Below are 26538 nucleotides of genomic sequence, written 5' to 3' on the forward strand. Positions count from 1 at the left end.
AAATACGTCGAAAAACAAACACAGATCATAAACAAGACATGAACCATAAAAACAGAGTTGCCAAAAATATATAACTGTGTTCTTCTACGAAGCCCTTTCGTTTGATTTCGTTTGAGAAAATGCAGACATAAAGGTGTGTTCCAAATTTCAGATCAATAGGTCAACAGGAAAGGGGTCAAATTCCTATTAATGTAGGACAGCGCTACAGACAAAGTTACAAAGTTACCCACGTACATACAAATGAGTCATAGAATCAATCATCAACTTTTGATCGTCCGGATTTTTAATCATTTTCTGAATGTGCTTTTTATTCCGAACATGGATTTGTGAAATCCATATTGATTTTTGATTTTTAACATGTTTTGTTAACAGCTAGTACTATGTTTGGCACTAAACTATCTCTGTCACATTAATTCAACATGCAGAAAATGTCATGGTTTTTTTTATCCCAACAGTTTATTTTATTAGGCTCATTTAGCAATTCAGCTGTAACAGAGCCGAATTCATTCGTGTACATTTTTTATGTTAAGATAAGTTTTGTTATATATTTTACACTGTTACCATATTGAGGCGTAAGAGTATCGCTATCTATCGATAAACATTTGTTTTATCTATAAAACAGTAGCCGTTTAGGCGTAAGAGAATTCCTATTCTATCGATGCACAACACATGTCGCCTATTGACGTAGGACTACGTCTTTCATTTCTATACCGGGGTGTACAATCAAGGTTTCGAAAACGAAAGCGTTACGCCGGAGACCGAGATTTTGAGCGTTAATAGCTCCTAAACAACTAAACGAAATGGTATGATAAACACTTCATTCGAAAGATAAAATGTCTACGCGTTCTATACTTGTTACTTTTTGATCCAAAAACTTGTTCAATAGTCTTAAAATTGCTTTCAAAACAGGCTATTGAAATCACGAATCGGTATATAAGCGAGCGCCGCTCGGAAATCCACTCAGTTCTAATTGAACAGCGATTGGAGCATGTTGTCGCTGTTGTGGTGAAGCTCTTCATTTATCATGAAAGCGCGGATGAACGGTGTCACCAAGAGCCTATTTGTGCACCTTAGGCCAGAAAGGAATCCATCAGGAGGAGAGTGATGCCACAAACGGTTCCCCGGGAAGACATCGCTACACACACATACACGCGCGGGATTCTTTCCGTTTGGATGCCATTCAGCATCGAGAAGTTCCGGAAAGATTTAATCATTTCTGGAAAATAATCTGCCAGTTCCTCTGGGAATTTAAAAATACATTCATGTGAAAGAGTTTATTTGAATGTTTTCTATTCATGTAACACTGTGACCAAATATTTTTCAATCAAGTACTATTAACAGGTGGTTATCGAGTTAGTATTAACCACTGGTGGGCTTCCAGTATCGAGGAAAATGTGGAAATATCTAATCGTTACTGAAAATAATCTGCCAGTTCCTCTGGGAATTTAAAATTACATTCATGTGAAAGAGTTTATTTTAATGTTTTCTATCCATGTAACACTGTGACCAAATATGTTTCAATCAAATGCTATTAACAGATGGTTATCGAGTTAGCATTAACCACTGGTGGGCTTCCAGTATCGAGGAAAATGTGGAAATATCTAATCGTTACTGAAAATAATCTGCCAGTTCCTCTGGGAATTTAAAAATACATTCATGTGAAAAAGTTTATTTGAATGTTTTCTATCCATGTAACACTGTGACCAAATATGTTTCAAGCAAGTGCTATTAACAGATGGTTATCGAATTAGCATTAACCACAGGTGGGCTTCCAGTATCGAGGAAAATGTGGAAATATCTAATCGTTACTGAAAATAATCTGCCAGTTCCTCTGGGAATTTAAAATTACATTCATGTGAAAGAGTTTATTTTAATGTTTTCTATCCATAAAATATCCATATAATACATTTGGGTTTATGATTTGTCAATCAAGTACAGTTAGCAGGTTAGCTTCTGAAGATTATTCTTCAGAACAAGGTTTTTCGTATCCTATATTGGATGCATAAAACCCTGTGCCTCCAACATAACGCTCTCGTTTTCGAAGTCCCCCAAATATTCATTTATTCGTTCATTCAGAATGGATTTAGATTCAACTTCAAACAAATGATCTCTAAATCAACGATAGTCCTACGTCACCCTTGCGGTTATACCATAGATATAACCCACTTCCTGTGTTTTCGGCGTAAGAATATTGCTATTGTTCGAATGTTCACAGTTGGGCTGTTCACAGCGGGACTGTTGATAAGAGGCTTCCTTTGTTGCGTTATTAATAGTGCCAATTACCGATGCAACACACCAAAAATGTGAGCGGTAAGGGACTGGGATTACCGACTCATGATGATTGTTGCGTGGACATAGTAGCTAGAATAACACACAAAGATGGTCAGTTGAGGGGCCCTGAGTTATGAGCTCATGATCGTTCGCTTAGTAGCGGACATGCAACCAATTAGGCTACGAAGACCCCCCGTGTCATGGTTTTGGCATGGTATTGAATGTTATGAAAAAGTGTCCGGATTAAAAAGCATCCGGATTCAGAAGTATCACTATATTCTGAAACTTTCTCGAATGTAAACATTGTGTCTAGGTGTCATTGAGTGCTCCTGAAGTTTTCGTGCTGAAAATTTCAGTTTCGTGTTCAAAATTGGAAGTTATTTGTTGCAAAATGTCCAAAGAACAGATTGATTGAAAGCGAGTTTACCATTCAACTGACATCACAATCCGTACGAAATAGTCTTCATAAGAAAGGTCTTAAGGGCAGAGTAGCACTTAAGAAGCCATGGTTATCCGGTAAAAAAAACTTATAAAAAATTTAAGTGGGCCCTGGGCCATATTCCATGGACCAATGATGACTGGAATAAGCTGATTTGGTCAGACGAGACGAAAGGAATGTTATTTTCGTCCGATGGTATCACAAGATAATTGCAGCGAACCGGTGAAAGTTTGAAAAAGGAGTGTTTGCGGTCTACAGTCAAGCATTGCGGTGGTGGGTTACTTTACTAACATTGATTTTCCAACCAACTGAGCATGACTTTGATTTTTTTTTCTGCAGATGGAGTTATGGTGTGGGAACCTATGACTACATCCGGCAATGGAAAACTTGAGTTCATCGATGGAATAATGCCCAAGGAGGTTTATTTGGACATTTTGAAGCGAAACGTTATGAAACGCAGTGTATGGATAGTATAAGGAACAAAATAGAACAATGTTAAAAATACTGACGGTTCCATGGTGTTTTCAGTCAAAATGCTCATGAAATCTGGCAACTGTTTGTTTTGAATAAGTGACAAATATGCTACGCAAGAATCATTAATAGCATATTTTTGTCATTTCGAAACACCTTGCAACACTTGAGTGCACGAAATATCGAAATTGTAAACAAAACAAAGTTTTCGTCCATTGTGGTTGCAATTTTCAAGGTAACCCAAATAAGGATTTCTCCAGCAAAAACTGTATATTCCGTTAGTTGCCAGTATTCCAGTCCTTAAGTGGATTGTTCCAGTTCTGCCTGCGTGAAAAAATATGTAAAATATAATATAAAATGCGTGTAAAGTGCAAAATAATGCAAAAGGTGCTCTGGGGGGAAGACGGACCATTTTCGACGGGGCAAAAGCGCCACACGTTGTGATATTGAATGATTTTCTTATCAAATAAAATACCATCTTTTTGCTCGTCTCTTTACACACAAATGCCTCAGAGGTACATAAGGAAGTCATCGCGGATACAATGGACGTTGGATAAGCTGAATATGGCTAAAGCGGCAGTGGATAACGGAATGTCCATCAGGACAGCATCAGTCAGTTTTAGAATTCCTAGAAGCACCAACAAATCAAAGGCAATAAATCGCCGACGGTGGAGCTCGGATCCTTTGATCCAGTTTTTATCACTACTCAGGAACAGGAACTGGTGGAGCATTTGCTGCAGCTGGAGAATCGATTCTACGTCATCACAATGCGAGATGTCAATTAACTGGCATTCGAGCTGGGTGGACGAAACAACATACCGAATCGGAACTATAAATACCTATTTCGGGGTCATTCAGACTTTATGTGAACAGATTTTAAGAGATTTTAGACCCACGTAGATAATCGTCCTTAAGGATTCCAAAAATTTGGTAAATTTTTCACGAATATTTTCAAAGCTCTGCACGTGGAATATGGATGGCCTTTCCAGAAGTTTGTGTGTAGTTTATGAACAATCCTGAACATTCAGTACCTTAGACAACACTGTTCCTGTTATTTTTACTAGACTCAACTGTTTGAAAATAGTATCGCTCCGACTTACCTCATCATAGTCCGTTTTACCCCACGGGTGGTCCTTTTTACCCCGCCAGCAACATAAAAAGTATTTTTTCATCATTTCAAAAATTAATGAAGAAACGCCAAAAAAGTTATACAATCAACAGTTGCACATTTTTTAGTAGTAGATTATTATATACTCAATGATATGCAGCACAACAAATAGGGGAAATCCTGAAGAACGTTTAACTGAAAATTGATTTTCGTAGGGGAGCGGTCTTACTCCATCTTCCTTAACATAAAACGAGTTAAACGTTCTTTTATGTCATCAAAACAAGCTTCTTTTTTTTCTTCTTCTTCTTAAACCCCAATAACGTTCCTAGAGAAACTTCGTCGTCTCAACGTAGTATTACTTGCGTCATTTTTATTAGTACGTAGCTAAGATTTATATGCCAACTAGCTGACCCGGCAAACTTCGTCCCGCCCAAAATTTATTTTTCGTTCTCACATCCACGTTTCATCACTAAGCGCTGTTCATGATTCCAATCGCAGAATTATTCATTGATTGATCTTCTAATCTGCCCTTTAAAATTACCTTTTCCTATAAAATTCCTAGTACCTAGTACCAAAACGCGACATTATAAAATCAGATTATTTTCAGACACAATTCTCGTTCAAGATTTTTCAACCACTTGCAAATAACATGTTTCTCCGTTACGTTACATGCCAAATTGGGTTTTATTTGCTTGATTAATTCTCGAGTAATGTAGAAATTTGTGTTTCATTTGTATGGCAGCCCTCTCTTAGAGAAGGGGGGGGGGGAGGATTTGACTGTCTAACGAGTAGGAGTGTTGGAAATTCGTGTTTCATTTGTATGGCATCCCCTTAGAAAGGGGAGGGGTCTCAAACTGTCACGAAAACCTTCCCCGGCCCCAAAAACCGTTACATACTAATTTTCCTGTCGATCGGTTCAGTAGTTTCCGAGTCCATAAGAATCAGACAGTCAGAAAAAACAGAAAGACAGACAGACATGACTCCATTTATATATATATATATATATATATATATATATATATATATATATATATATATATATATATATATATATATATATATATATATATATATATATATATATATATATATATATATATATATATATATATATATATATATATATAGATAGATAACACACCTCGAATGCATTCTGAGTGGCAAGCTCTAGAATACGCGTGACCACAGGCAAGACGGAGGAAATTTCTTCGACGAAAATCCGACCAGAACCCCCGGCATGTTATGTGTGACGCCAACCACACGACCACGAGAGCACATCAAAACAAGCTAGAGAAATTGAAGTTACGTGTTACCTGTATGTCGAAACTCGACGTTTCTGAACCGTATTTAGCACGTTCACACCATTTTTGAAAATGTCGTCGAAAAAAGGGATTTCTGATTTGGTTTTGACGTAGGACTACGTCTTTCTTTCCTATACCGGGGTGTAAAATCAAAGTTTCGAAAACGAAAGCGTTACGCCGGAGACCGAGATTTTGAGTGTTAATAGCTCCTAAACAACTGAACGAAATGGTATGATAAACACTTCATTCGAAAGATAAAATGTCTACGCGTTCTATACTTGTTACTTTCTGATCCAAAAACTTGTTTCAATAGTCTTAAAATTGCTTTCAAAACAGGCTATTGAAATCACCAATCGGTATATAAGCGAGTGCCGCTCGGAAATCCACTCAGTTCTAATTGAACAGCGATTGGAGCATGTTGTCGCTGTTGTGGTGAAGCTCTTCATTTATCATGAAAGCGCGGATGAACGGTGTCACCATGAGCCTGTTTGTGCACCTTGCGGTTATACCATAGATATAACCCACTTCCTGTTTTTTCCGCTTTTTTAACACTAATGAACCTTGCCGATCGGTGGAAATTATAGTTGAAGAGTTATAGTATACAATTCAATCCCTAAGTCACCAAAAAAACAAGAAATTTATATGATGAATGACCGTTGGCAAATTTAGGGGATCGAGTCAGGGCAACCTTCCTCTATCACTTCATCGAGTTCCACCTTGTATTTGTTGCTGCGAACCAAATAGCCCCACGATTTTATTTGCAACATGACCAACGTTTGCATTAAGAAAAATGAACAAAAATTGCCAATTTTTCATGGGTTTACCTTCACACGCACTGACGAAACTGCCCATGCAGCATCAATCATAGTAACCCATAAGTCAGCAGAAAAAAAATGAAAGCTCTATCAGTCGAACTCTAACCGTGATGGCGAAAACCGCTAAAAGAAAAGCTACTTCATTCAGAAGTGTGCGCGTTCAAAGAAACGCACTCAGTCGCGTCTAAAACGGACATCGTGTGCATTGTGCGGACGTCGGATACGTCCGTTCCGGTATCTACAACATCTTGGCACTATTGGACACTACAACATCTTGGCCCGGTTCCGGACGGCCGACGGCCCTGGACGACAAAAAGCTCCAAAGGATGCTGAAGAGGAAGATAGAGGGAAAAGTGGTTACATCGCTGCGTGCGCTTGGCCGGGAGGTGGATGCAATCGGCCAAACAGTGAAAAAGTATCTGGCAAACATGGACATTAGGGTGCCAATGAAAATGGTCATCTCGAATTTCAAAAAGTTATCCCATAAAAAATGTTCACCACCTCGAAAAAACATCCTATGCAAAATATCAGCTCAATTGGGCTTAAGGGAGAGTGGCGCAAAGCGGGCAAAGCTTGAGTTTTTTTGAAAATCGAAAAATCGTCCTAAAATTTTTTGATGCCAAATGTCTTAAAATGGCATGAAACGTTGAGATCTAGTGTCATCTCGAAAACAATTTTTTTTTCAAAAATCGGCACTCTAGTTTTTTTTCGGAATACGAAACGAAAAGTGTGATTTTGGGAGCCAATAGAAATAGTTATCTCGATTTTTCATCCGGAACTTGCTAGGAAATATTGATTTGCACGATAATAAACCCTATTCAAAATATTACCTCATTCGGACTTCATGTACTGGTGTCACAAACGTTAAAATTTGATTTTTTTTTGTTTGGAAAAACGAAAAGTCACTGAAAATCGAGGTTTCCAAAGAAAAATGTTGTGCCAAATGTCTTTAAATTGCATCACTCGTCGAGATTTACAGTTGTCCCGATTTTTTTTTGTAAAAAAAACATTTTTTTGGGGCTTGGTCGTTTTTCGGCCTGAAAAATCGATTTTTGCCTATTTTTTTTTAGATAACTGTAAATCTCGACCTCTCATGCAATTTTAAGACATTTGGCACCAAACAATTTTTTTGAAACCCCGATTTTCGTAGATTCTTCGATTTTCAAACAACTCACATTTTAACGTTTGTGACACCAGTAAATGAAGTCCGAATGAGCTAATATTTTGCATAGGGTATGTTATTGTGCAAATCAACATTTCGTAGCAAGTTCCGAATGAAAAATCGAGATAACTATTTTTATTGGCACCCTAAGCCATACTTTCGTATTCCGAAAAAAGTTCCAGAGTCCGATTTTTGATAATTTTTTTTTTTTGAGATTACACTAGATCTCGACGTTTCATGCCATTTTACGACATTTGGCATTAAATTTGTTTTTCAAAAAACTCAAACTTTGACCTCTTTGCGCCACTCTCACTTAAGTACGATTGACCTGACGACAAGACCTATCTCACCCTGGATGGCAACGACTGGCAGGGTACTTCGAATTTTAAAAGTGCCAGAAGTAAACTTTATTTCACACACCGAGTTCTCCAAGGAGGTGATGCTGTGGCTGACAATCAGCGAGAAGGGGATGTCAAAGCCGCTCTGCTTCAGCTCCGGGCAGGCCATGAACGGGGAAATTTTTAGTACGAAGTGCCTGCTGGAAGTTGCGTCGTTCATCGAGAAATACTATAAGGGCGAAGATGCGGTGTTCTGGCCGGATCTGGCGTCGACCCACTACTCGAAGCGATCGTTAGAGGAGATGGAGCGGATGAATATCGATGTGGTACCCAAGTCGGCGAACCCGCTCAACGTCCCCCAGCTGTCTTAGTTTTTTTAACCATTCGAAAAAGTCCATTTTTTTAATGCAAACGTTATAGTGCCTACTAACAGATGTTGACCTCCCGTGACACGATCAAGACTCGTTGATAGAATTGAAAGTTCTGATTTTACTCTCAGACCGTGTGAGAAAGTCGCCAACGGGCGGAGCTCAAATTGAAATGTTTCCTCTCTCCACAGTATCCGTAACGTAGAGCGTTGAATTTAGATTCCGAGCGTACGATTAAGATGCACTTGATTCGAAGAGGAATATTTCGATTGTGCTTGCCTGCTGTATCAGTATGAACTATTCGACAAGTAGAGCCGTCAATTGGAGATTCTGAGAATGAACCCACGATCAATAACTCGCATCCCATCAAAACTAGCAAGAGTGGAAAAGTGAAACAAAAACTTAAAATCAAGCATGATTCCGCGTGAGGATGTAATTTTTGCAGCTTCAATATTAAGTATTTTGAGTGGTTTTATTTCAAAAATTAAATTCGCTGAGGGTTATATTTCGAATTGTGAGTTAACAGAGAAGCGATATTAGATATGTGCGGAAAAATAAATTCATTTATGAGCGGAAAATTTGGGCGTTGCCAGAAAGTATTTCATCTTCGGCAGAAAATGTGCTTTTTCGTGTCCTGAAGCGTCAAATGAGCAAATAAAATCATCTGCCTCAAAAGCTTTAAGATGTTTGTATGTACACTTTCTATAAACGCACCTCCGATTTTCAAAGATCTCAAGGACCAGGAAAAAAATGACCAGTTTCATGTATTTTATTTCAAAAGAGATGTATTTAAAAACCAAAATCCATAACAAAAACAAAAACGTGTAAGCAAGAATTCATGATTTGTGCTTATTTCATAAAAATCGGTTCCTACTTTCTATAAACGCACCGGCTGTTTTAAGGTGTGGAACGTTGTATTACTCAATGGGTTGACAAATTTCGATATTGTTGAATTCGACGCCAATTTCACAATTCTTCGTTCATCCCGCGTCGACAGCTTTGATTGTTTAGCCTTTCGTTTGGTTGTTGCATACTTTCTCGGATTCTTCAAGAAGTTCCTTATCACTGAATTATCACTACTGAGTCTATGGGAAATTTCGCGAAGAGGCACCTTTTCTCGTCGGTAGGCTTCGACCATTCCCCTTTCTCTTTCACTTAGAACACTTCCTTTTGGCATTTTCAAGCAATACGACCAGAAAATTTATTCTAGTTCAAAAGTTTGCCTGCATTTGTTCACTGCGTTTATAAAAACGGGAGCTTCGAAACAGATATATCGTGTTTCTGACAGATGCAACGAACACACTATCACTATTCAATGTGGAATATATATGATTCACTAATACTTACACGGTGGCATATGGTACACATGCTGATTAAAGCGTATACATTGTTATTTGCGTAAAGTGAGGGTGCGTTTATTGAATGTGGAAATAGTGTATGGGAGCAGACATCTCTTTCTTTTTTTCTTTTTTGATCTTTGTTGGGATTGCACAAAAAAAGTCCAAAAGATGTCAACGGGAACCGTACCAAGGCCGGCTGGGATGCAAGGTTGTTTTACACGATCACGCTATCCACATAGCCAGTTGTGCTGTTGAAACGATCCAACAACGAGTCGAGATTATTAAAATTTACTACCGAAATTCGGAGTCAATGGCCTCAACTTTAAGAGCGCTACGTCCAATTCATGGTCGTCATAATCGTCCAGCCGGATCAACAATTGAGCGTCTAGTGGAAACTTTTGAATCCACAGGCACAGTACAAAATGTTCTCGTGTCAGTTAGACAAAAATTGCTGCCGCTAGCGCATCAATTGAGGAAGACCCAAATCAGTCTCTCACACGTCGTTCTCAAGCGTTGGGCATCTCTGTGACGTCGTTGTGGCGAATTTTGCGAAAAGATCTTGGCCTACATCCTTACAAGATCAAATTGACGCAATTACTGAAGCCGCTTGACCACCAGAAGTATCGTATATTCGTTAATTGGGCTGAGCAACAACTTGAAAATGAAGGGCTCAGAATGAAAGGGGTGTAAGTGACTTGATCGATTTCTCTTCATCAACTCTCTCTTTTGGTCATAACTTAGCTGCAAACACATTCCCAGCTGTATTTGACAATGTGGAAGATAGATCAAAACCTCATCTACTCGATTCAATAGCAAACTCAAATTGGAACGGTTTTGCTGTTGAGTTATTAACTGATGAAAAAGTTGATGAAGAGAAATCGATTGAATCACTTACACCCCTTTTCTTCTGAGCATCTCAAATGATCCGGATTTTCATCGCAAAATCATCTTCAGCGATGAGGCTCGTTTCTGGCTGAATGGCTTTGTCAATAAGGAAAGTATGCGTTATTGGGCAGGCAGCAATCCACACGTAACTCCATGAGTCACCATTGCATCTCGAAAAAATTACGGTTTGGTGCGGTTTATGGTCTTGCGGCGTCATTGGGCCGCACTTCTTCCGTGATGATCAAGACCGGCACGTTACTGTGAATCGCTACCGTTTATATTTTTATATTTTTATATTTTTGCCCCGAATTGGATGATATGGACTTGGATAATATGTGGTTTCAACAGGACGGCGCCACAATCCACACAGCGAATTTAACAATCGATTTATTGAAAACCAAGTTTGGTGAGCGTTTTATCTCACGAAACGGCCCAGTCAATTGACCGCCTCGGTTGTGCGATTTGACGACGTTAGACTATTTTCTTGTGGGGTCACGTCAGGTGCCAACAAGACAACGACGATTGATGAACTTCGTACGAATATCGAACGTGAAATGGCAGCAGTATCGGCCGATTTATTCTTGAAAACCGTCGAAAATTGGGTTCAGTGTCTGGACTTCTGCAATCATGCCCGCGGTGGCCATGCAAAAGAAATCGAGTTCCATGCCCAATTGCATCAAATGCACTTTCACACGAATAAAGAATTTCATTGATATCCAAAACCGTTTTTGTTTTAGTTAAAAAAAACTTTTTTAGCACTCTTATTGAAAAACCTGATCTGATCACTCTACCACAAGTTTATAATTTTCGTGGAGAAAAAAACTGCGATGGTTTTAGGCTGTGCTACGAAACTAGCAAAATGAAAACACGGTTTAAAGTAGGTGTCTGAGAGTCATTTCATATTTCTTTTTGTTCGTTGTAGAATGTTTACAGCCTGAAGGATGATTGATTAGCTTTTGGGCCGATTAACAATTCAGTTATGGAAATCGCCTGGCATTGTCCCTACTCGGTCAAAATCATGAATGTGTAATGCATTCACATTACACATTAAACGTCTCGGTCAACTAGAGACTATATGACATGCAGTAGTATCGCAAATATAGTGACTTAAAAATTTTGAAGGTATAGCATTGAATTTAATATCGCATCGAACCATAGTTTTGAACCGTGCAACATGCACGTATTAACCAACTTCAGGAAAGGACATTCCCAAACGGCCTAACCTTGACAGTCGTTGTCATGTTTAGATATTCTTTCCTAAAACAATCGGTGGTAATCACATTTCGAAATGAAGGCCATGTTTGCGTACGTGAATCTATTATTTTGGCCGCATCTCCACGTCGGTGTGCGACTGTATTGCATTGAATTAGGACATCCACTGTCATTACGTAATCGAAAAGCGCCACCAGTAAGCACTGTTGTCTACGAATGGCTAGATACTAAACAATTCCTAAATCGCTCGGTCGGGCGGGACCGGGTAATCAGATATTCAGAAAGCGTGCACAGGGTGTATAAGGAATATTGGCATCTATTTTTATCAATCGAATAGATTTATTGTGCGATCAGAGTTGCCGTGGTCGCAAGAACCGGACGGATAGTGGTGTTATTTTCTTCTTTATCTAATCGATGGGTCAATGGGAGGTTTCAAATTTGGAAGACAGATGGAAATTTGATACTGTAATGAAAAGCAACAACTGGAAAATTATACGAATTGGTACATTCCAATTTTTAACATTGCTCTGATTATTCGCAGGGTTTGAAGAATGAATTATACCAGGCCATCATAGAAGCAGTCTATTCACAAATTTTGCAGGGCAGAATCAACTAGATGAAAAAATAAGCATATATGTGTGTATATTTGATTCTCCCCGCCATTCAATGGTTAAAGCAGAATGTTTGTGTTGTTGAATTATTTAGGAGAACTTGGAACCATTCACAATATTCGCCGATTATACATTCTAAATAAGATTCACTGTAGCAAAAAAAAACAGAATACATGGCTTTAATTCCAATAGAATTTGAATATCATTCAGCGTATTATTCTTTTTTCACAACCTTGTTCTATTAGTAAAACTAATCTATTTATAACCTGTATAGTGTCCGTAATAGAAAAACATTTCGACCTTCTGGCTCTCTCTCCCCATTCAGCACGACACATAGCAAATGCGGATCCGTCAATACGCAGAAGGTCGCGATGTCTAATTATTCTTCCAAACAACGATTCAATCGCAACGCATGTTATTCGTCATTGTCTTGTAGAGACATTCAGCTTAACCAAAATCAACATTTATATTCGCTGAACGTGCTCCCCGTGCCACCGCATTTGATATAATATTATGCAGCGTAAGCAACACTCGATTGTTATTTCTGTCTGATTCGGATTTCAGCTCAGTATGTATTAAAAATATGTATTTTTGTTCTCGATCAAACTCTGATCCGCCCCGTGGAAGTTATACAATTATGCCCGTGCGAGCTGCAGCTAGTGACTTACTTGAATGACTGAGTCCCACCTTCTCCTTCAGGCTCTCGGTGTAATTTGTTCTTGCCGAATCCGTTGAGAACGGCAGATATGTGATGTTCTGGCGTCGAAAGAATTCGGCCATTGTACTCAACACTAGGTGTCCCGTTTGGGGACCCGCTACATTATAGTATCCGTGACGCTCGTAGAAATACACCACGCGGTTCCATTTGAAACTGAAAAAAAATAACAAAGATCATCAAATGGCGATCCATTGAATAAATATACAGTGATTTGTTATCTATTCGTGAAACGGAGGAAATATGGAGTATGAATCAAAATTTTCCAACTAAGCTCCCTCAATTTTTGTCCCGCCATCAAAGGTGTGTGTAGTCTCGCGTTGTCATGTTGGAAAACATCATCGTTTTGACCCATTCCATGAGGTTGTGCACCAAGGAACCAAAAAAAATGCTGAAACAATAGGGGAAGTGCGGGTAATATGGACAGGTGGTTAATTTGTATAGTTACATTTTAGATTTCTGTTAATGAGAATCCCTTCTGTATGTTATTCTATAATATTTAAACTACCCTATGACATTGAATACTGATCAATAGTGGAAAAGATGATTCCGCGAGTGGAGGTAGTTTTAGCGGCTTCGATATTAAGCTTTTTGAGTGGTTTAATATAAAAATTCAATTCGCTCATGGTTATACAGGGTTTTCCATTTCGGGCTTCCGAAAGTATACAGCCCTGCGCTGACAACCGTTTGACATAGCTGTCAACCAAAGCGTCATATCGTTAGTTGAATGTCTGCCGTTTTACAATATGGATCGTTTTAGCATCGCACAACGTGTTAATTTTGTTAAATTATACTATAAAAATGATGAAAAACCGGAAAATGTTTTTCGAGCATTACGGACGGATTTTGGTCGTCATGGACGGCCTACAGAGCACACAATCGCTAATGTAGTGCGTAAATTCGAACAAACTGGATCCGTAGCGGATATTGTGAAACCTGTGCATCATCGTAATGTGCGTTCGGCCGAAAATATTGCTGCCGTTGCTGCCAGTGTGGAGGATGACCTGAATGTTTCGATTCCACGGCGTGCTCAGCAATTGGGCTTGTCAAACACATCATTGTGGCGAATTTTGCATTTGGACTTGCGCCTACATCCATAAAAAGTCCAACAGTAACAAAAATTAGAGCATGGTGACCATGGAATGCGTCGGGCATACGTCAATTGGGTGAACGAACAACAGCAGCAAAATGCTAAATTTTCGCATAAAATTTCTTCAGCGATGAGGCGATGAGGCACATTTCGAGCTCGGTGGCTGTGTGAACACCCAAAATTTCCGTATATGGGGCTCAGAAAATCCACACGTGATTGTTGAGAGGCCATTGCATCCGCCAAAAGTCACTGTTTGGTGCGCATTATGGTCTGGTGGAGTCATCGAGCCGTATTTCTTTGAAAATGAGGACGGCGAAACGGTAACTGTGAATGGATTTTACCGCATGTTAACCGATTTTTTTTGCCACAAATTGAAGATATGGATACGGATGACATGTGGTTTCAGCAGGACGGCGCCACGTGCCACACAACACGACCGAACATGGCCATATTGCGAACGAAATTTGAGGGACGCATAATTTCGCGTTTTGGTGATTCCAATTGACCGTCTAGATCATGCGATTTGAACCCGCTAGCCTTTTTTTGTGGGGTTATGCGAAAGACCGTGTCTATGCCAACTTTCCGCAAACTCTTGAACATTTGAAAGACAACATTCGTGAAGTTATGACCGAGATACCGCCCCATATGTGCCGAAAAGTCATCGAAAATTACCTGTTCCGGATCAAGGTGTGCGAGGAAGCCCTTGGTGGACATTTGAATGATGTTGTATTTCACACATAATGGCATAAGCCAAACTTTAATTTGAAATAAAAGTTTCATCGAAATTCGAATTCTAAGTGTGTTTTATTTCAGTTTACTTTCGGAATTTAAAGTTGGAAAACCCTGTATTTCGGTTTGTAAGTATTGGGCATGTATGGAAAAGTAAATTCATTTGTGAGTGGAAAATTTAAATTATTGAAATAACTGTACTGGTGGGGTGAAACGGACAGTTGCCAGTGGGAGTGAGATGGACTTTGAAATGTCTGTTTAATCTATTCCTACAGAATGCCCTGCGTCTGTAAATGGAAATCAAATCGCCAAAAATGGACTGTCTAGAAGCTGACTGGAACCAGAAGCAAAATAGTTGAGGGTCTGTCCGTTTATACTGCAGAAAAGCACAATACCACTTCTAGGTTGATTGATTCGATTTTTTCATCATTTAACGGACATTCGTGATGAGTGCAGACCTTGGTTGTATGAATTTATTCCTCTCACGAACGGCAAACCTCTTATATCTTATAAACCTGTCCATTTTCCCCCACTATATGTCCATATCACCCGCTTTGAAAAAAATGTTATACTTTTCGGTCTGTTTTAATTTCAGTAAAAAACATTTAAAAATATTTTCTGTAAACCATTTGGCCGATTAAGTCGAAAAACAGTATATTGAATTGCTAGAAACTACATTTAAGTTTTAGGAAACATGAGTTTCCAAAGACACAATTGAAGTTCTTCTTAACATGTCCATATTCCCCCATCTCCCCTACCAACGTATGGATAATTAAATACCGTCGTTGAGGATGAGAATGGGTAAAAAAAGGATGTTTTCGAATTTTTTTGTTCAATAACTATCGCAAATCAAAGTTGAACGCGCTTCTAATTTTATTTTTCTAGATTTCTACATATCTATGTTACATTAACTATTGTTATTATTCGACTTATGTTTTGCTGACAACAGTATTAAATGACCAAGAAACGATATGTAATACACCCATACGATATAGCTATTGGATGAAAGGGTCTTACCAGCGGAAGTCGAATATCGTATTCCGATGCCATTTTGGCCCCACGAAGAATATAATAGAAAGGTCGAAACTGAAGTCAAATCATGTCCGAAGAAATTCTTTAATTACGTAAAGTCTAGGCTCAAAAGCAATAACTTCAAATCGTAGATGAATCTCGATGAAGATGTGGGGAATTTTTCGAACGAAATTTGTAATCTCTCTGTAAACTTCTTTCAAGAAGAATATACCACATTTTCCTAACGCGATCGGGACTACTTCTCATGTTTTACCGGAATATCCAAATGACATATTGGTGAGGTATCTTTCACAAAAAGAAATATGCCATACATTAAATTAATTAGACGGAACGGAACGGACCAGGCTCTGACAGAATAGCACCCGTATTCCTGAAAAACCTGGCCTTTTTGTTAGGGTGCCCATTTCCATTTCAGAGTGGTCCTAAAAATCATTTTATCTAATATTTTTTTCAAAAATGACTTTTTTCAATAATTCATAACTTTTGAACTTCTGAACCAATTTAGATGATAGACATATCAAATTACAGACAATCAGCTGGGATTTTTTGGAAAAATACTACAGCTGCAGAAAATTTGAGTTTTGTTTTCGTTATTATGGATTGTATTTGTTTTTTTATAGTTTTTATGGTCTTGGGACCAAGGGCACTATATTTTTTAATATTTTTTCTTGGAAGCTGAGATTTTTTTACATAACATATCTCGATAACAGAGAGGCGTTTTTTCGAGTTATATTTTTTCAAAGTAATCATGTTTTCAGTCTTCGTTCAATATTTCTATGGGATTAGACCTATGCAACTAAAATTCAATTTTTTTCGCAAGTGAGATTTTTTTCTCAAGAAAGAGCTCATTGGCTTAAATTTGATATATCGATCATATGAATCGGTTCAGTAGTTTAGAAGTAATATATTTTTGTAATAAGTCATTTAAAAAAAATGGAAAAATGATTTTTACGACCATCGGTTAACTTTGAATAATAATAACTCAAAAACGGAAAAAAGCCTCTCTAATTTTGAGCTATGTTATGTAAAAAATTCTCAACTTTGAAGAAAAAATATAAAAAAGTATAGCGCCCTCTTGCCATGAAAACAATAGAAAAAGACTACAATCAATAAAATCCATTTTTGACGTAGAACTTCTTCTTCTTCTTCTTCTTAAATGGCACTAACGTTCCTAGAGGAGCTTCGCCGTCTCAACGTAGGTATTACTTGCGTCATTTTTATTAGTACTTAGTTGAGATTTCTATGCCGAATAACACGCCTTGAATGCATTCGGAGTGGAAAGCTCTAGAATGCGCGTGACCACAGTGCAAGTCGAAGGAAATTTCTTTAACGAAAAATTCCCCCGACCAGAAGGGGAATCGAACCCGAACCCCCGGCCCCCATGCATGTAAAGTCTCCGTGTACAATGGAAAATAAGAAGAACGAAGTGGAATATTTGCCTAGAGTATAAACAGTGGATCTCGCTGAGGCAAACTTTCATTCTTCGTGAGGAAATCGATTGAACAACGGGGCGTTGGCGTTGCTGGGCGAGCTGGACGGCGAGGGATCGAATGCCTTTCTCAAGGCAATGGGAGTGGAGGAGTAATATTATGGATAAGTAAAGTTTTCCAAGGGCCTTTTTGAAAGTAAGAGACGAATGAACTGAAGAAGTTTAAAGTCTCAAGCAAGGAAGAAAGGCAAACATTCAGTATCGTTCTGTATTCAAAGCAATGAATATCGCTTGTTCTTCCTTGTTTTGCGCCATCACATGTCTTCGTTTTGCACTGAGCTGTGGACGTGATAAAATTACTCACTCGCTGATGTCTCTGGCATTGCAATCATTGCATCAAACTGACGCCATTGCATCAATGTTTTGAGCTACACAATTGTGTGGGGAATCATCAAGCTAAACTATCGTCAGCTCACCAAGAAAATAAATGTTCTGGAATTTTGTCAGTGATTTGGTTTCGCATGACGGTACGAAAACTGTCTCCACAAAGGATGACAGCTATGCTAATCTAGACTGGCAATATTAACAGAAAAGGCTTCTGTTGAGAAGAGCGCAAAACGGAGATAAGTGTGTATATAATTAGTTGCTTCAAACAATCGGTTTATGGATATTTGTGTGCGTACGTGCGTGGTTCATAACCCGTACGTAGAAGTAGTGTATCTTCGCTACGCTGAAACCCCATTTGTATATGCTTCCGTGTGCATTGGCCCTGTAACGATGCAACAATAGCCTATTTTTTATGCTATGATTGACGATTGTTTGGTGTTGCAAATTATGCAGTCGTAAGGAGGCGATCTGGCGTAGTGGTAACATCCATGCCTCTCACGCTAAAGGTCACAGTTCAATTCTCACTCCCGACATTCTTCCTAAAATGGAAGTAAAAGTGACGAACCAGCCAAATGAGTTGAAAATCACTATAATACAGATAAAAAAAAAAAAAAAATATATATATATATATATATATATATATATATATATATATATATATATATATATATATATATATATATATATATATATATATATATATATATATATATATATATGCAGTCGTAATGATAAATATGAACAAGGAGGGGAGATAGCGGGAGAGAAATATTTACGCTAGGGTATTGATAATGAATCTCTGTTGAGGCAAATATTCAGCTTCGAAGCAGTCAACATTGTTTGTTTCTGTCATCAATGCATTCAACTGACGCTATGTGAAGCAGGTGTCAAGGTTGTGCACCAAAAAATTATTTGGTGAATACCAAGTTATTCAATAAGTTATATTAGGTTATTAATTTATCGAGTCTCACGTGCCAGCCGCAAAACTGCTTCCAACTAGGATTGCATTTGCGCTAATCTTGGTCATAATGAAGCAGTGCTACTCTTTTCGAGGTTGTTGAGATTAACAGATAGAATTTATTTCGTTTATTTTGTCATCAAGAAAGTAAATGTCGCCAGCTTTTTTGATAAAAGCCTCATTGGCTTTAATTTGATATGTCAATCATCTAAATCGGATCAGTTGTTCAAAAGTTATGAATTTAAAAAAAGGCATTTTTGGGGAAAAAGTGGAAAGAATTGATTTTTCGGACTGCCCCAAAATGAAAATGGGCGCCCCTAAAAAACATACATACGGGTCTACTGTTTTGCGAAAAAGAACAAAATTACCACTTTTGACAAAAATCTCAGAACCATTATATCGGTTTGGCATGGAACCATATTCTTTTTATTTTTTTATTGGGGTAAAATGGGCATTTTAAGGGTGGTCCGAATAATCAATTTTTATCACTTTTTCCCAAAAATTACTTTTTTAAAAAACTCATAACTATTGAACTACTGAACCGATTTAGATGATCGATATATCTAATGGAATCAATACGCTAGCCTTTCATAAAAAAACATTGAACTTGCCAAGAAATCGGATTTTACTCTAGTAATTATTGATTGTAGTCCTTTTTTATTGTTTTCATGGCTTTGGACTAGAGGGCACTATATATTTTTTTTAATTTTTTCTTGAAAGCTGAGGATTTTACATAACATAACATAACACATAACATATCTCGATATCAAAGATGCTATTTTTTTCGTTTTTGAGATATAATTTTTCAAAGTTAACCGATGGTTTGAAAAAAACAATTTTTTCTCGTTTTTTCAACTATAAAAATTTATAACTTTTGAACTATTGAACCGATTCAGATGACCGAAATATCAAATTGAAGCTTATGAATTAGTTTTATTTGAAAAAATACTACTTTTGAGATTTTTTGGATCTTCGTTATTATAATTATTGATTGAGTTAGTTTTTCATAGTTTTCTCGGTTAATGTTTTTTTTCATATTTTTTCTGGAAAGCTGAGTATTTTTTACATAACATATGTAAATATCAGAGATGCTACTTTTTTTCGTTTTTGTGATATGATTTTTCAAATTCAACATATTTTAAGTCTTCGTTCAATATTCCTATGTGACTAAACTAGACCTTTGCGAACAGAAACCAATTTTCTCGCAAGTGTGATATAAAAAAAATTAGCTCATTGGCTTCAATTTGATATGTCGATCATCTAAATCGGTTTAATGGTTCAAAAACTATGAATTTTTGAAAAAACTAATTTTTGAGAAAAAGTGGAAAAAGTTGATTTTTTGGACCACCCTAAAATAGAAATGGAAAAAAATTAAAAAATACGGGTCTAATATTTTGCAATAAAGAGCAAAACTACCACTTTCCATAGAAATCTTAGAACCGCTATATCGGTTTGACATGGAATGGTTGTATAGTACTAATTTGAATGAAGATTTCTGTATAAAAGCTCATTTTTCATCTAACTATAGCAAACAAAATAGTTAAACCAACTACGAAAACTGAAATTAACGAAATTAACGTCGCTCGTTATTTTACGTAATATGCTAACGCAAATATTTTGTCAATGGTTTTGACTGTCATTTTTTTGCAAATGCTTAGTATTATAAATTATATGCTGTATCGATACTCGTAAATGATGTTAAAATGAAACCAATCCTCGAAAGAATGTCAGGGTTTTAATTTCTCAATTATTTATAACATTAAAGTTTAGTAAATTTTTAATTTTCAAATAAAAACGATGTGTTCGGAATTTGAGACAAAACGATACATAAACAGAAATACTTACTGTTTCAGCAGGTCGATCATGAAGAACGCGATACGTTTAAAGCTCACCCAACCGGTTCGAATCAGCAGATAGAACTCATCCTCGCAGCGTGTTTTGCGTTGCACGAAATCGAATGTGTATCCAGCGCCGGTTATAACCGGTATGCCATCTTTGTAGATGAATCGGCCGATGCGTGCCACGGGTGCTATAAATAACGAAAGCAAAATTAAAAAAAAAACCCGTAAGTAAATACATGAACCATGAGGGTAAACTTTTATAGCGCAATGGATTGCTGAAAGCTTCTTTGCTATAAAATATGACCACCATTAAAGTTGGACAGTCATCATACCTATAATTATAGGCGGCAAATTTGAATTGATTTCGAAATGATTGTTATGATGATTCAGAAAAAAACATGAATATAATCAGTAATTACAGCTTTGTTAACGTTTGATAAACGAAAAGACATTTTGCATTTTTCTATAGATCAGTGGCTCCAATCCTTTTAACATTTGCGACTCCATTTAATTACAATTAAGTATCCCGCGGCCCCATGAAAAATTGAATTAATATAATAAACTACGCATCCAGCTTCGTGTTGCGTTAGTTTGAAGCGGAATTGGCAAAGGAAAAATTATTCATTCATCACCTATAGGGTAACATGGGGTGAGTTGGACATACGGGGTGATTTGGGCCTTTATCTCGAAAAGTACGGCTCAACTTGGATTTTTTATAATGTCATCTCCTTCTATTGTTGAACCCTACGTACCTAACGTAAAAAAAATTGGTAAAATTTAACAGGTTGAGGAAAACGGTAACATGAACACATCAAGCACTTTGATTGATTGAGTTTGATGACAGTAAATTGAATTAATTGCATTTTATTTTTTGCATGTTGTGTGGGGTGACATGGACACGTTTCTGTTGGGGTGAATTGGTCATACAGGTTTGAGGTTTTTCTTTGGTAATTGATTCCAGATGCCACTGAATTACAAAAAGAGGGTAGGCAGACAACGTTGGAAGAAGGAGGAGCTTTAAAGAGCAACGCAGGCCATCAAGAACGAATTTTCTTTACATCGAAAGCATCGAAAGTGTTTGAAAATGCTCGAACAGCAGTGAAAAGATCCATGCAGAATTCTAAATGGTCTCAGTGCAATCTCTCTGGTCAGGAATCTGACCTATACACCTGGTATGATTGTAATATTATCTTGTATTACTTTACATAAACATAAGTATGTTTTTTTCGATGAAACACACACTGGAACAAATCACCGCGCATTAAATTTTAATGTCCAAAAATCATCTCTCTTATTTTATGTTATATTTGGTAGGTTGAAGCTTGATATAATGATTAAACATTATTGATTGAGAGAAAACAAGTGTAGCTAAGTGTACAACGTGAATTTTTGTATTTAGACCGCATTGATTTGGAAATACTAGGCGATTTGCTTAGGGGTCCAAATTCTCCCCATTTCCACTTTATATTTATCATTATATTTTTTTCCAAACAGAACGTAGGAACCACTTCGTCTAGTGTTGTGGATTATACTACAGGGCCTCTTGGACATGATAACAGTGATATTGAACTTGCTTCATACATATGCTGGTATTAGTTTTAATAATTTCACCGTAGTTATTCTAATTGTGTTATAATATTATTATTTAGCATATTTTTTCAAACACGATCAAAATACTTTGTTTAGCCTATTTTGTCTTCGGCAAAAACATTACTCTTCTTCTATAAATATTGTTTTATTTAACGTAAACGAACGAGGTGCTACATGTTTTTCATGCTTATTCATTTCTTAGACATCTTATAACAATTCCACCGCCGATTCACAACCATAAATTTACACATCACAAACTTGGGCCGGAAACATCTTATACCGACACAGCTAATATGCACTCTAATTTGAGTCCAGCTGTCGGTGGGCGAAGTATCACTTCTCTGATTCGTTCACCACTGATTTCTGATACCACCCACATAATACGAACGAGATGCTGCCACATTAGTATCATCACGGTTTCATACCAACGGTAACCAACGCTCAATGACATTGGGGAAATGATGAAACACGACAGCATCTACCACTTTCGTCGCAGCTCTTCGATTTATGACAAATAGTATAAACCAAACGTGGTCTTTGTTTTGTCTAACAGCCATTCCATGCCAAACAGATATAGTGGTTCTCAGATTTTCATGAAAAGTGGTAGTTTTGTTCCTTGCTGCAAAATATTAGACCCGTATTTTATTCATAACCTTTGAACTACTCGACCGATTGAAATGATCGACATATTGAATTAAATCCAATTAGCAAGTCTTCCTCGAAAAAATATTACCCTTGGATTTTGTTTTTGTAATTATTGATTGTATTTATCCTTTGCTGTTTACATGGCATTGGACTAGAATGGCTAATTTTTAATAATTTTTCTTGAAAGCTGAGAGTTTCCACATAACATATCCAAAAAACAGAGAGGCTTTGTTTGTTTTTGAGTTTTTCGGACCGATGGTCCGAAAAATCAATTTTCTCCCCATTTTTTCACCACAAAAATCCATAACTTTCGAACTACTGACCGATTCAGATGATTGACATATCAAATTAAAGCCTATGAGATATATTTTTGAAGAAATAATAAACTTGCGAAAAAAACGAAATTTGTTTTCGTAATCATTAAAGGTATTTGTTTTTTTTGGTCACCCTAATAAAAAAATACGGGTTTATTATCTTGCTATAAAGAACAAAACTTCCACTTTTCGCGAAAATCAGAGAACCACTATGAAGGTTTGGCATGGAATGACTGCTTATCGGCTATAGGATCCGAATTTGTAAGTAAATCGGAAAATTTAATCAACTTTAATACAACACGGCCGCGCCCTTTTTGGCGTTGCTTCATACGGTTTCTGGTTTATGTAGATCATTGATTGGAAACCATGAACTTGAAACTTCTTGTAGTCAACTGATATTTCTCCTGTGATATGAATTTAATGGCTCCGAATTATGAAAAACCACAAGCTAACTTGAACGTCACTTAAGATAGTTCGTTATTTATTATATTGACGTAGGACTACGTCTAACCGGAAGATATAGGGGGTGAAATGGAAATCTAGGCACTGAACAAGTAGGAAAAAATGCAAGATTTGGAACGCTTATAACTCGAGCATTTCTCAATAGATCGCAAAGGTTTTTGCATCAATTGATAGGAAATATATCTACGCATCTATCATAATGAATAACATTTCATAACATTTCTTGAGATAAATAATTGAATAATTGTGAAATATCAAGCATTGTCAAAATGCACTATGTGCCCATTTTTGATTGGTCTATTTTGTGCTCCTCAAATCGTACCGACCAAAACGGGCAACCAGAGCAGCAGCGAAATAGAATGAAGCACGATTGGAAAGGAAAAAGAAAAAAATGAACGAAACATTGGTCACAGTCTCACACATGCGTAATTCTCGAGCCAGCCAGTCAGCTTAAAAATCCCCGCTCCGCTGCCGTAACGATCATTCTCATTCAAACCGTAAACCACATCAGTTCGCATCACAACACATCAACAAACCAACCCAAGCAGCCATGTCTGGACATGGTAAAGGAGGAAAAGTGAAGGGAAAGGCAAAATCCCGCTCGAACCGTGTTGATCTGAAGTTCCCCGCAAGGATAGCTAGGCCGAGCGCGTTAGTACCAGTCCACCAGTCCACCTAGCCGGCGTTATATAGTTTCGGCCGCCGAAGTGATCGAGTTAGCTGGCAAAGCTGCTCGCGACGATAAGAAAACCAGCATTCGGAACAGAACACATTCGGTTCGGTGGACATCAAGACAACAGGCAGTTGCAGCGAGTGGCGAATGGCAAACGCAATCGCAAAACGGCATCAGGTAGCAGAAGAAAAAAGTTTGTTCTTTATACAAACTGCTTTGGTGGCAAATCCAGAACAAGGCGGCATCGAGGGTGTTCGAAATGGTTTTTTTCAAAACCACGAGTACAATGTTTCCTAAATTGGAACCGTTCCATAAAACAAGGAGCTTTTCAGGGCCATTAAACCTTCCAAAAAAGAGTTTAGGAAGTACAGTTCAATGCTTTCTAAAACATCCAAAATAATAATAAAACACAAATTGATTTTCTCATAATTTGTTTGCCAGGATCTGATGAGTATGTCAATTTGGCAGTTGTTCTGAGCTTATTGATAGTTGGGGACTTTCCTGATTATTCAATTTTCACCAATTCTTAAATTGTTTCCAGATTTAAAGTAAAGTAATTTACAATTAGTTCGACATTTGGCTAATTGGACGGATATGTAATGCGACTTATTTAGTTGGACATTTTTGTAAACATAGAGATCCAAATAATGACCCCACATTGAAAGTCGACACTGTACCACTGTCATCGCAAATGATCAATTACAGGTTAAAATCGCCTCCAATCCGACACTGAGTGGCGCTTCGGCACGTCGCACTGAATGTAATTTACTGTACAACATGTCACAAAGCTGGATGGGAAGAAATTTTCCAACTGTGAAAGCTGTGGTGAGTGGCAAACGCAATCGCTAAACAGAAAGGTTTAGCCGAACATGATGTGGATATCGAGTGATAACAAAACAATAAACTCTTTAGATTGAAGATAATTTTGTGATCCTGAAAAGAACCCTTTTTAGCCTGCATGTGAATCCAACGAGCGAACAAATCGTAATGAATGTATTTTTTTGCCATCGCTCCCTTTTAACGCTCATTCGTTCGTCTCGTTGGACTCGCCCCTCTGGCTGAGTCTGCCGATTTGTCTCTATCCTGTGAGTGTGTACCGCTTGAGTATAAAACACGCGGACCCCAAAAAAATATCTTATTTTCTTTCAAACCGTAAACCCGTGTGGTTGTACGGCATCGGCATCGTGGACGTAACAAAGGAGGACAAGTTAAGGGAAAGGCAAAGTCTCACTCGAACCGTGCAGGTCTCCAGTTCCCTGTTGGTCGCATTCACTGATTGCTCCGCAAGGGTAACTAGGCCGAACGGATTGGTGCCGGAGCACTAGTATACCTAACAGCGATTATAGAGTTTCGGCCGTCGGAGTGCTCGAGTTGGCTTGCAAAGCTGCTCACGAGAATCAGAAAACCCGCATCAAGAACAGAGCAGCTTCGGTTCGGCGCTCATCAAGGCAACAATTAGTTTCAGTGAGTGACAAAGTGTTTCTCCGGCACGTCGCATTAAATGTAATTTACTGAACAATATGTCACAAGCTGGGTGGGAAGAAATTTTTCAACTGTGAAAGCTGTGGCGAGTGGCAAACGCAATAGCTAAACAGGAAGGTTTAACCGAACAAGATGGGAATATCAAGTGATAACAAAAACACAACACCATTTCTTTTCAGAACCATCAACATATTCATAAAGAGTAAACAGTAAACTAATCCATTTTTCAGGTAGATAGGTAGGTATTCACGTAGGAGAAGAAAATAAAACAATATATTTAAAATATATATTTAACAAAAGCTGTCCCCTTTGTCCTACGTCACTCCGGTTATGTCCCCGACATTACCCACCCGTCTTTTTTCGTTTGCTGTCCGATTTCCGATACAGTATTTTCCTTGAATGAATGTAAGTTTTGAAATACTGTCTGGATCAGCAAGCTGAATGTAAGTAAACCCTCCGCTGTTTTGAAAAAAAAAGTTGGGCTATATCTACAAAAGTACTCGCTGCTTGCATATGCTTGCAAACCGGATTTCCCAGGCACCTTTGTTTTGAAGTCCATGTTAGGCAAACACGTTTCGGTGGGAACAAAAATACCCATATCTTGCATGTATTTGCAAAGCTGATTCCTCCAGCCACATTGATTCTGAAGTCTGTGTTGAGGAAACCTTAAATCGGGCCAATGTAAACGAGGCAGTTAGGGCGTTTAGATAACGCATGACATGTTACAGTCATTCAATTGTTTATCTCATGAAAAATAACATTTTTTTCATTGTGAAAGATTCGAAGAAATATTTCCTATCAATTGATACAAACATCTTCCCAACTTCCCAACGTAACTGATCATTCAACAAGAGCCAAAGGTTGTACCGC

The 26538-nt window shown here is 37.7% G+C and overlaps 1 protein-coding gene across 3 annotated transcripts in view; it reads right to left on the reverse strand.

Annotated features, from left to right (window-relative positions):
- LOC129775632 (atrial natriuretic peptide receptor 1) overlaps positions 1 to 26538 on the reverse strand; it is a 270699-nt gene that overhangs the window by 182232 nt on the left and 61929 nt on the right. For all 3 annotated transcript variants that reach the window (XM_055780595.1, XM_055780594.1, XM_055780596.1), the window contains exons 3-4: positions 20507 to 20690; positions 12990 to 13192 (exon numbers count right to left, since the gene is read on the reverse strand). In XM_055780595.1, coding sequence (XP_055636570.1) covers positions 12990 to 13192; positions 20507 to 20690 — 387 coding nt within the window. The remainder of the gene's footprint in view (positions 1 to 12989; positions 13193 to 20506; positions 20691 to 26538) is intronic.

The sequence above is a fragment of the Toxorhynchites rutilus genome, chromosome 3 (assembly GCF_029784135.1).
Source record: "Toxorhynchites rutilus septentrionalis strain SRP chromosome 3, ASM2978413v1, whole genome shotgun sequence".
NCBI classification, from domain to species: Eukaryota; Metazoa; Arthropoda; class Insecta; order Diptera; family Culicidae; genus Toxorhynchites; species Toxorhynchites rutilus.